Source organism: Cicer arietinum, chromosome 2, assembly GCF_000331145.2.
Source record: "Cicer arietinum cultivar CDC Frontier isolate Library 1 chromosome 2, Cicar.CDCFrontier_v2.0, whole genome shotgun sequence".
NCBI lineage: Eukaryota > Viridiplantae > Streptophyta > Magnoliopsida > Fabales > Fabaceae > Cicer > Cicer arietinum.
In genome coordinates this window covers 51,820,334-51,832,851 of record NC_021161.2, presented here as the reverse complement: position 1 = coordinate 51,832,851, position 12,518 = coordinate 51,820,334, and the positions used below count along the sequence as shown (strand labels likewise).

At 29.5% G+C, this 12,518-nt stretch overlaps 2 protein-coding genes across 2 annotated transcripts in view; both read right to left on the bottom strand.

The window, feature by feature from the left end:
- Window positions 1–9,153: 9,153 nt before the first annotated feature.
- On the bottom strand, window positions 9,154–12,204 carry LOC105851686 (uncharacterized). Its single transcript, XM_012713260.3, has 4 exons — window positions 11,767–12,204; window positions 10,896–11,257; window positions 10,094–10,765; window positions 9,154–10,008 (listed from the first exon to the last, which is right to left on the bottom strand). The coding sequence occupies exon 4, from the start codon at window positions 9,964–9,966 to the stop codon at window positions 9,316–9,318; it is 651 nt and encodes a 216-aa protein (XP_012568714.1). The 5' UTR covers window positions 9,967–10,008; window positions 10,094–10,765; window positions 10,896–11,257; window positions 11,767–12,204; the 3' UTR covers window positions 9,154–9,315.
- A 151-nt stretch (window positions 12,205–12,355) lies between these two features.
- Window positions 12,356–12,518, bottom strand: part of LOC101492273 (protein transport protein sft2-like) — a 4,301-nt gene continuing 4,138 nt past the window's right edge. Inside the window, exon 6 of the mRNA XM_012713236.3 lies at window positions 12,356–12,518. The gene's annotated coding sequence lies outside the window, so the exon portion shown is untranslated.

Below are 12,518 nucleotides of genomic sequence, written 5' to 3'. Positions count from 1 at the left end.
AAAAATCTAGACCATTTTATTTGTTCATAAAATCTGATTATGTTTTTAAATTATGGATTTTTATTTTTGGGCTCTAGACTGAATGGTAAATTTTATCTTTAAGTAGTATTTTTTTTTTTGTCCTTGTAGTACTCTTAAAAAATTTCGACCCTATGTAGTTGGTCTGCCGGCACAATCCCATGATTGGCCTGGATGGGAGAGCGGGAGTGGATCTTAGTATTGGATTATTGTATCCAAAGTCTTCATGATAGAGTAATTAGAAGGCGAGTCCAGTTGATAATAATAATTGTACAAATATATAAGATGTGGAAGATTGTTAAGTCTCACATTAACTATGAATGAGTTAAATGTTGAATATATAAAATAAATGACTTATACAATGATTTTCAAGTAAAAATAGAATGTCAAGGTCTCATAAAGATCCTAAATCTCTCGGACTCCCCAATATATTTGTAAGATAATTTTATAAGTCTTTATTAAATAACAATTTCAATCTTTCATTGCTAAACAAAAATAAATAAATTTGATGGTATGACTCCTTTATCTTGAACTTGATTTTGTTTTTTACAAACTTAAAATTAAAGTGCATTGGTATGACTCCTTGCCATATACAGAAAATTTTTAGTTGTAAAATTTCTTTGAATATTTAAATAAATATAAAATTATGTTGAAAAATATGCGATATAAAATTTATATATAAAAAATAATACTTAAAAACTACTAGAATCATTGAGTCAAATCTCTACACACACATGCACACTTATATCAAGCTTTGTAGGCATACAAATTTAGGGCACCACTTTGTCCAACATTAAAGATGACTAAATACCCCTGATTTGATTGAAGATCCTTACGCCTCATCTAACCTACACTTTGTCATGGTTGAGTTCTGTGCATCAAAATCTTTCTCAATTGTCCCATATGTTTCATTTTTGAAGTAAAATAATATATGCACATTTATTTACTCTATCCTCACTTTGAAAAGAGAAAGAAATAGAGTGGTGCAATAATTATAATACGATAATGATTGATAATGATGTGATAGAAAATAAGATAAATAAAGAGGAAATGAAATATTAAATGTGTGTAGAAAAATTAGAGGTGAATATGGATAACTACTCTATTTTGAATATAAATGGTGAAATCAACATTTACGGTCGTTTAATTAAACTGTTAATAAAAATGTAGATTGATTTTAATTTTAGAGTTTGACTTCTCTAAAGTGAAAAATTAGTAAAATAAATTGATATTATAATTAATATCAATTATTGATTTCATCATCAATAGTTGATATTATCTATTTTATTCTACTTGAGTTATTCTCTTTTAAAAAGTCAAATACTTAATTTTATATTTTAAAATATTAAATTTAAATTTAAACAGTCAAATTTCACCGAAACAGTTCCCAATATTTAGATCACCTCAATAAAAAAAAAATAAAAAAAATAAAAAACTACTATAACCACTATACATCCTAATTAAATGAATATAATACATTTAATCGATTTGGATTAGAAACATATACATAGGTTGTTGTGCTGTAGTTCAAAATTTTGACCCTGCCCTATGCTTATTAATTTCTTTAACTAATTTAGAAAAGGTTGTAGATGCTATGAAAATGAAACATTAAAGCAATCATATTATAGTGATAACAAATGATTTATAGAAAAAAGAAAAAGAAACACATTCCATTGGTAAAGATAGATTAATGAGCCAAAAGAGTCAGAATCAAGGGACCCCATAACATTCAAAAGACAATATTTATATATGGATGGGAATTCTTGCATTAGCCTTAAATTATCTATGCTCTAACCCCCACCATTTTATTTATATGATTTTTTGTGAAAAAGTATCTCATAAATCCTTCCCCTCATAGCATGTTGTTATACACGAACACAACTAGTTTGTTGTTATGGCTTTGAATATTTGTCCGACAATAAAGTGGTTGCAAGCAACATAGTATTAATATTGCAATATAACACATAACCACCACTTCATTAAATTACAATAATGAGTCTCATGTTTATGTTATTACTAGTTATTACTGTCGGCAAACACTATATCATTGACCCTCAATTTCAAGGGATGCTGAAAGATGGGCCACTTGATGTGTATATGAAAGACTTTGGCCAAAATTTATATGGTTTTAATGTACACAAGAATAGAAAGTTTATTTTCACACCAAGTTTCTAAAATAACAAATAAATGTCTTAAATATTTTTAAATATTTGAAGATGTTGATCTAATATTAAAATTTTGGTTTTTAATAAAAAGAAAGTATAATTTTAATAATTAAAAAATTAATTAATTTTTATAAAATTTTAATTTTAATTATTATAAAAAATATAATTTAGTCTCCAAATTTTTTTATTCGCTTTTAATTCCTATTTTGAAAAGTTTTTTTTTGTAAAAATTAATATTTTTATTTTTTTAAAAAATTATTATAAAATTAAAATAAAGACTAAATATAAATAAAATATTTTAGAAACTAAACCTGAAAGGTCATAATTTTGATGGCTAAAAATATATTTAACAAAAAAAATTACCCATATTTTATTATATTATAAAAAAAAATTATTGAACCCTCACCATGTTGAAGTTCATATAATATTGGATTGTCTGATTGAGGCCATTTATATTTATTTACTACCTTTAGTCTCAAATATAAAAATAAAAAACAAATTATATTTTGTGAACTCAAATATAAACAAATTCTACCTAATATTACTATATTTAATGTTAGCCTTCCAAAAGTACTCTTCAATCAATTAATTTTCTCAAGAAACAAGTTTTCAATAATTTTAATTAAATAAACATAAGAATTTGGTAAATATATTCATATTTGTTATTACATCAAGAAAACTACGTGTTTTGTTTTATGTTGATTATAACTAGCTCTCTAGTCATTATACGGACAAGTTTAATTATATGATACGTAGTAATGACTCCTCCCAAATTATTGTTGAAATTGAATGATAAAAACATAGAGAAGACGGATAGAGATTAATTTCATAATTTGAATTTAGAGTGGAGCCCTTAATAATATGGTCTACTAGTGTACCATCATAGGAACTTTTGTCCTTAATGCATGGCACACGTGCACTAGAGTCACCAAGTATCAAATTCAATGCACATCAATTGGACTTTTGAATCCCCAATAATAATACAGATTGATGGACCATAATCATGATTTATAATTAACAATTAATATAATAAAATCCCATCAATAAACTATCATCTATATCATACATCTTATTAGATTTAAGTTTAATCGATTAAGGATTACATCGATTATAAATAAATTAAATATTGAATATATAAGAGAGTAAATTTATATATCTAATATTTTAAAATTTCGAATAAAAATATATGTTAAAGAATTTTATAATCTTAAAACATTTAATTTAATTTATTGTTGATTTTTTCATGTGTGTAACTCTCCAACACATCCCTAGCCATCCAAAATCATAGATGAAGAATGGCCAAGATAGTCTTCCAAATTCACATGCTTGGGTGACTTGATTTGATCCTAATCAATATCACAAATCCTTGTCAATTACAAACAATTGGAGTCTTTGTTTCTTTCTAATTATTTGATTAATTTTCTCTAACAACTGTGATTGCTTCCCAAAATCATAAACAAAAGACCAAAGTAGGTCGACATCTTTTATTAAAAACAATGAATACGATATGAAAACGTTACCAACACATAGTTAATATTGTAAATCAAGCATTGAAGCATTGCAATTTCTCTATGATGGAGATGTATCACCTAAACCGTGGATTGCTAACCATAATTACGACAATAATATAATTTTTTAAATATCTCAATAATCATATTGCCACCACAATGGAAGCCGCAACCACATTTTGTTATATTTTTATATAAAATATATTCTATAGGTCAAATTTAAAATAATAAATATTTAAAGGTATTGCAATTTAAAACATTAATTACATCCACCTTGTGTGAATGAATGAATGCTTTATATATTAACATATATATTTTGATCCATAACATACACTAAAATTTTACAAACCGCTCAAATTGCTCCACTTAATTTCTGGCTTTGTTCTTTGATGAAGATGCTTGTGCCTCTCAATAATTCCATTTCCATTATTAAAATGTCATGCTTTATTGACCGTATAATCTACATAGTTATCTTTACATGCTCCACCAATATCAGGGGTGAAGGGTAGTGTATTCATGAGGCAGTTTTGGCTATAGCATGTTTTTAATAAGTTGATATATTTTTATATTATTTATGCTATTTTAAATAATTTATTTGTTCAAATTAATAAAAATAAGTCAATTAAAAAATTAATATTTGATTAATAATTTCATTCATTATATTTTAATTATTCTAATCTTTTCAATAACTACAAAGAGAGTTTTAACAGCAATGAAGATTATAAAAACAAAACTCATAAATAAATAGACGATTATTTTCTTACAAATAAATTAATTATTTATGTTAAAAAATATATTATTAGTCTATTTAGTATATCATAAATTATAGATGAATTTGAATATTTAAAATATCATCGAACTTAATTTTTTTTAAATAACTATTGTCGGTTATTATTTTTTTATATTAGTTAAGTTTAATATATTAGTTTTAAAAATATATTTTATTCTTTTACCTGGTCAAATTTCATTGAAAATTTTATAATTGTCAAATGAAAAGGTCAAATCACTGTCTGATCCCATCGTGGCTTATTTTGTATCCTCAAGTTCAGGGTTTTTGTTTCCAAATCACTTTTCATTGTTTTTGAATGCTATAAATTAGGAGTATAAATTATTAGAGGTAATGGATGGAAAGTGTGAACAAAATATCATCCTTTTACACCCAACCACAGTACTCAATTTGAACATGTCTAATCAATTACACGGGCATTACTAAGGCTTTTTGCTTTTTTGTACTTTGGAAATAAATAAAGAACATTAGTTTTTTAGCTTTATGAGGTTACTCACCTTTTCATTTTTCTTTGACTTCTCTTTTTACTTCCTATCATGAAAAATGTAACAATGTTATTGCATCTACACCCTCCATGTCAAACTTATCAAGATCAGTCCTAGCAAGATTAAAATCTAAATGTGTATTTGGATTATGTACTTAGAAATGATGATCCAATTGAATTTTATTCATTTGTTTTGTTTTGTATAGAGTAATTAAAATTATTCATTTTAGTTTTTTTTTTATATAGTAATTTAACCAACATGTAAAATATAAAAATGATATCTTATTTATGGTTGGGCAACTTTTTATAAATTTCAAAACTATTTGGGTAAAATGTAATATAAAAAAGAAAAGCAGGTCAAAATTACATTTTAAATTTTTGGTCTAGTTTGAACTTTTAGAAAAGTTAAGGGATCAATATACAGATTTAAAAAAATATATGGGGATCCATTTGAAAATTTTGAAGAATCGACCAATCTACAAATCTTGAAAAGTAAATAGCTTTTAATGTGTAAAATTTGAAACATTTAGAAGAAATCAATATGCATAACTTGAAAAATTATAAGAACCAACTTGATATTTACATTTTATGTGTTTACACCTAAAAATAAATGGCTTGTTAGTCTAAATAAAGTTAGGCAGAAAAAAAAAAAAAACACTCGAATATGAATCAGTCAACTAAAATTATATGAATAAAAAAGTCATCATTCAAATAGATACATGTGAGTTTTCTCTCTAATTGAAGCCTTCTACCAAGGCACCTTGGTGACACAGTTTTTACATTGTCTGAAAACATATTTTTAGACAAAAAAAATACAATTTTCCTGCCCTAAAGTATACTACTAGACATGTGTGGCTTGTTAAAAACATTAGAGGTGAAAAAAAACTCTAAAATATTAAATGTCAAAGTGAAACATATTTTTGTGAAACATATATGTTGGGCCCAAGAGTTATATTACATGTGGACTATTAGCTTTTGTACCTCCCATTTAAACTTGTACCCTCCCTAATTTGTTAAAAACTCAGTTTTATCCTTAATAAATTCATTCACGTGAGCGATAAAAAAAATTACTCCAAAATCTGAACCCCTCGTTGAAATTTCCGGTAAGTAATTTTTTGCAACTAAATTTCCGGTAGTTATATTTATTATCGGAAATTTGGTCAATGAAATTTCCAACAGTTGTAATTTCAATACCAGAAATTTCAAAAATTTTGAAAAATTCGGTAGTTAGTTTTTGTTCACCGGAAATTTCGTTTTTTGAAATTTCTAGTAGTTAATCCGGAAATTTCAAAAATTCGATAGTTAATTTTTTTTTTGAATATTTTTTTTATTTTGTTTGTTATTTTATTTTAATTTTTTTTTTTTTTTGAAATAGGGATGGAAAACACACAACCAGTATTTATAGATTTAGCTGAAGCATTTAGAACTGATCAAATTTTTAAGTCACGAGAAGTTGTCATATCATGGGCAAGAGAGATAGGTCGACAAAATCGAGTAGCAGTTATCATTACTCGATCAGACGTAGAGACTGGAAAGAGAGGAAGAAAGTCAAAATTAATTCTTGGTTGTGATAGAGGTGGACAATATAAGTCAAATAAAAATGACACAGGTACTTCAACTAAAAGGTGTGGATGTCCGTTTAAACTTAGATCGAGACCACTGAAAAATGATGAAGGATGGATTATTAGTTTAATCTGTGGACTTCACAACCATGAGTTAGTAGCTACTTTTGAGAATAATGCATTTATGGGACGCTTAACAGAAGAAGATAAGAAACATGTTGACGAGTTGACAAAATATCACGTTGCACTGAGATACATCTTGTCATATTTGAGAGATCGAGATACGGAGAATGTGACTAGTATCTATCAAATTTATAAGCGACGAAGTACATACAGGAAGAATTTGATGGGACCTAGAACTGATATGCAACATTTGTTGAAGTTACTTGAAGCTGAGAAATATACTTGTTGGAGTAGGACTCATGAGGACTCCAACGTTGTGAGGGATATGTTTTGGACGCACCCAGATTCCATAACTTTGCTGAACATGTTCCCTCTTGTATTCATCATGGATAGCACCTACAAAACCAACAAGTATAGGTTACTGTTGTTTGAAATTGTTGGTGTAACTTTAACTGGGTTGACATTGAATGTTGCATTTGCTTATATGGATTCTGAACGTCGAGACAACTTTTGGTGGGCATTGGAGAAGTTAAAAGATTTGTTTGTTTCAAACACGACATTTCCTCAGGTGATTGTGACTGACAGAGAACTTGCTTTAATGAATGCAATTAAAGTTGTATTTCCATCTTCAACAAATTTACTTTTCCAACTTCATATTAACAAAAATGTTGGAGCCAAATACAAACAGTATATATTAAAGAAAGACATGCAAGAACCCATTCTTGAGTTGTGGAGGAAAATTGTTTATTGTTCTGAAGAGAAGGAGTACGAGGAACTTTTGCAAATATTTGAGCAAGCATGTGTCGATAATATTATTTTCTTTGACTACGTCAGAGACACATGGTTGAATCCTCATAAGGAAAGATTTGTTGAAGCATGGACCAATCGAGTATTGCATCTAGGAAATACTACGACTAATAGGTATGTCATTAAAATTTCACATTTTGTATATTATTTTATGCATGATATATGATTAAAACTTCACATTTTGTATTTTTTTGTTTAAATATTAGGGTTGAGTCTGCTCATTGGTCATTGAAGAGATTTTTGGAACACAGTAAAGGAAATTTTTGTAACGCATGGAATGGTATGAATGACATGTTGAAGTTTCAAATTATTAAGATCAAATGTTCATTTGAGATAAGTAAGGGTCGCAAAGAGCATATACACAACAATCCATTCTTTGAGAAATTGACTTGGGTGGTATCCAACAAAGCCTTAGGTGATATTGTTGAAGAATACAAGAGAGTCAGTTATGTCGGTAACGATAAAGGTGTGTGTTGTTGTATACTTAAAAAGACTCATGGATTACCTTGTGCATGTGAGTTAGCACGATACAAGATGGAAGGTGTTCCAATCCCATTAGATGTTGTTCATATACATTGGAGGAAATTAACCTTGAATATTGATCAAGAGGATGAACAGTTGACAAATGATTCAAAGTTGGACATTATATCGGAGATGAATATAATTTAGAAAACATGGAAAACACTTAATGTTGTTGGAAGAAGGGCATTAAAGAGCAAGTTGCGTGAAATAGCATATCCGGAGACAACATCAATGTGTGCACCAGTGGATAAAATCAAAACAAAAGGTGGTGTTAAGAAAAAAGGCAATAAGCCGAAGGGATATGACGTATATCGCGACCCATCATACTTTGAGCATGTTGATACTCAAGTCTCCCAGCAAGCATCCAAACAAGTCTCCCACCAGGTTAAAAAATATTTTCACGAGTTTCCTTCTTTAATCCATCCATATATTGAAGACATAGTTAATGTTAAAGCAGATGGAAACTGTGGATATCGTGCTATTGCTGCTTTACTTGGTCATGGTGAAGAATACTGGAGCATTATACGTCGACAGTTATATATAGATATTAAGTCCAAACCTGATTTATATGTTGCATTATTCAAGGAACGTTTGCAAGAAGTGACAGAGTCTTTACTTGTAACTGAGTTGGAAAACCAAGCTAACGAGAAGTGGATGACCATTCCTGATATGGGTTACGTGATAGCAACAAAATATAATCTCGTTCTTGTTACATTAGCAAAAACTTTTTGTTTGACTTTTTTCCCATTGAGGGGTGCATCTGAATAATAAATAAGTCGCTAATAATAACTCTGAATAATAAATAAGTCGCTAATAATAACTCTGAATAATAAATAAGTCGCTAATAATAACTCTGAATAATAAATAAGTCGCTAATAATAACTCTGAATAATAAATAAGTCGCTAATAATAACTCTGAATAATAAATAAGTCGCTAATAATAACTCTGAATAATAAATAAGTCGCTAATAATAACTCTGAATAATAAATAAGTCGCTAATAATAACTCTGAATAATAAATAAGTCGCTAATAATAACTCTGAATAATAAATAAGTCGCTAATAATAACTCTGAATAATAAATAAGTCGCTAATAATAACTCTGAATAATAAATAAGTCGCTAATAATAACTCTGAATAATAAATAAGTCGCTAATAATAACTCTGAATAATAAATAAGTCGCTAATAATAACTCTGAATAATAAATAAGTCACTAATTAATTAAGTCTGAATAATAAATAACTAACTAAATAAGTCTGAATAAGTCGCTAATAAAATAAGTCTGAATAACAAATAACTCGCGAATAATAAAATAAGTCTTAATAATACAACTATAATACTACTGATAATCTCCTCCTCTAGAAATGTGTAAAGCTCTCTCTAATAAGACACACATCTGATCTTCAGGACCACCCATATGCAAATCTAAACTCTGTTGTATAAGACCACCAACTGCGTGACACCTAGTATCGAGACCAGCATCATGACTATGACCAGCATCAAGACAAGGACCAGGACCAACATCAGCATCATAACTAGGACCAGCATATGCAGCAACATAAGGGATCATCCGAGGATGAGATATCCTATAATACCACTGGATGTATCCCTCAACACACTCATGTGGATATGCAGCTCGGTGCAATTTAGCTCGAAGTGATCGTAAAGAATTCTGGTACATACTCAATTCAACGTCGACATCACGTGCAACAAGCATCGGTGGTGTAAGAGGAATGTGTTGAGTATACCCAAACTGTCGTATGCACCTCTCGGGTAAATACAGAACCATCGTGAAACACCAACGAATGTATCCTGTAAATAATGACACAGACTGAAATCGTGTCACAGCATTCTTATCGTAATTCGGTGCCCAGATAATATCAGTATCCCTCAAAGCATCCAACTTTGCCCTGTAATATGCAACATTCTCAGATGTTTGTTTTGCAGTCCAATGAAACATCCGTGGCATCGAGGAAATATGTTCATCCATATCCCGTTTACAAATATCAGGAAAATGTTCATAAATCTAAGTCTGTAAATAATTGAAATGTAGTAAAATTATTAAGGTGATGAAATAATTAAAAAAATAATAATAAGTATAATAAATATAATAGTACCTGAAATAAAGATAAATATCTTCCAATCTATTTGGTTTCAGGCAATGTACTATCTCTAAGATAGTCATATAACACAACAAGTGCAGCTGGTCCCCATGCCCATTTACCACAACTATCAAGATCTTGAAACAGAAAGAGATATTTTGTAGATACAAGTGTAAAACTTTTATCAGCAAGAATGATACACCCTACCAAATGAAGTAGATATGCCCTAGTTGCATAGTCATATATTCGTTCATGAAGTTTCTTAAAAAATATCTCTTTCAACCACTCAAAACTATATGAGGCCCCTCTATTGGTCCTAGTCTCAGTAGCTTCATCATATGCAACTCCCAACAACTCAACAGCAGCAACAATTGCCAAATCTTTATTGACATTTGCGGGAGGTGTGAAAAACTCTCCAGTACATGGGATGCTTAAAAGACCCCTGACGTCGTCAAGAGTAATAGTCATTTCACCGAATGGCAGATGAAATGAACTAGTCTCTGCGTGTCATCTCTCAGCAAAAGCAGATATCATATTACCGTCAATCATATGCAAACTACATCTTCTTAGAGGACGTAATCCAGATATATTAATCCAATGATCTATTTGAGCAGGTATCTGATATCTAATATCAATGAATTTGTCTTGCTTTTTGTCATTCGAAACAACTTTCAAGGCACGTCTATTCTGTTTAATTAAAAATAACACAATTACAAATATATTATAATCTTATACTACAAATAAATTATAATGTGTAATAAAATAACATATACTACAAATATATTATAATATGTAATAAAATAAATTATTTACTAACCTGTTCATTCCACACATTAATTGCAATATGATGTTCGTAATCTTTAAGGACAGAAAGATCATAAAGACCTCCAGGAAACATGGGTTCTTCAGGCTGGTGCTGCTGACCATGTTCATCATCAAACTGTTGCTGCTGCTGATCATGTTCATCATCAAACACATGATCTTGCTAGGGCTGCTCATCCTGGGACTGCTCATCCTGTTCTGCATCAAACATAGGATTTTGTTGGGGCTGCTCATCCTGGAGCACCTGCCTTTCCTCATTTCTCTTTCTCCTTTTTTCAACAGCAGCTCTCCTATTTGATTGTGTAGGAGGCCGAACTCGCGAATTATCACCGTCAGTTTTTGCTCCTCTGGTCCTCACTAACAAAATTCAATAAAAAAAAACTAAAAAAATTATATAAAAAAAAAAAAAAAAACAAACAAGTTACACAGTGTACCGAAAATTTCAAAAATGAATGAAATTTCCGGTTAACAAACCGAAAATTTGAAAAATCTGGTAGTTAAAAATGCATACCGGAAATTTCAAAAAATGAAATTTCCAGAAAGGCATCCGGAAATTTCAAATTTTCGGGAAGGCATTCGGAAATTTCAAATTTCCGGAAAGGCATCCGGAAATTTCATTTTTGAAATTTCCGGTATGCATTTTGAACTACCGAAAATTTCAATTCTCTTTAAATTTTCGCTAAAAACTTTTTTTCAGAAAAACTCACTTTTCCGGATTTTTCAAATGTGGGGGTACAACTGTTTTGAGTTTTTCTTATTGTGACTTTTACTGATTGTTTTAAGGTTATTTTGGGTATTTCACTCAAAAAACATTAAATTGGGGGATACAAATTTAAATGGGGGTACAAAAGCTAACACAGTCTTACATGTGTGTAGGACTTATCCCATAGGAAAGGGCCCAAAAATCCAACATCTAGTGCTCACCCAAAGAAATGATTAGCAAGTCTTAGCAATGAGATTAGAAAAATCTTCTGTGAAGCTTATCCAACCCCTCATTTTTGCTCTCAATATATAAAAATATACTATCAGAATCACGCTTTCAATAGTGTATTGGGCTAAAATTTTCACTATCCAACTTTTTTTTTTCAACACTCACACCCTATATTATAAAAAATTTACTTTACCCTTAACACCCAGTATTTCATAAGTAACACACCCTAAATTTTTGCAAAGTTATGGGACTTGTCACAAAATGAAACATAATCTTACTTCATTTCATTCAAAACTTGTCTTAAATATTTTAGCTTATTTGAGTTGGAAAATCATAAAGTTACATTAGTATTATGATTCTGTAATTTTTTTATAATAATGATTATGCATATTATTATCAGGTTTTTACAGGTTTATATTATATATGTGGTATTTCCCCCCAAACTCGGTTCATATTTCAGAAAATTTGTCAAACCCTCAGCACCCATATGGGCCATACAATACCAGCAATAAAGATTACACAACTTGTGGAAAAGAAGTCAACCAATTTTCTCATTCAGATGGGGCAACAAATAATGAAATCTTAGGACATGTTAGATGATGCTTCAACTCTGCTGTCTCAGCATTGTCCTGTCCTGGGTCAGTTCAAAGTTTTAGCTAACTATAGACAAAGTTTAGATCTGACCCT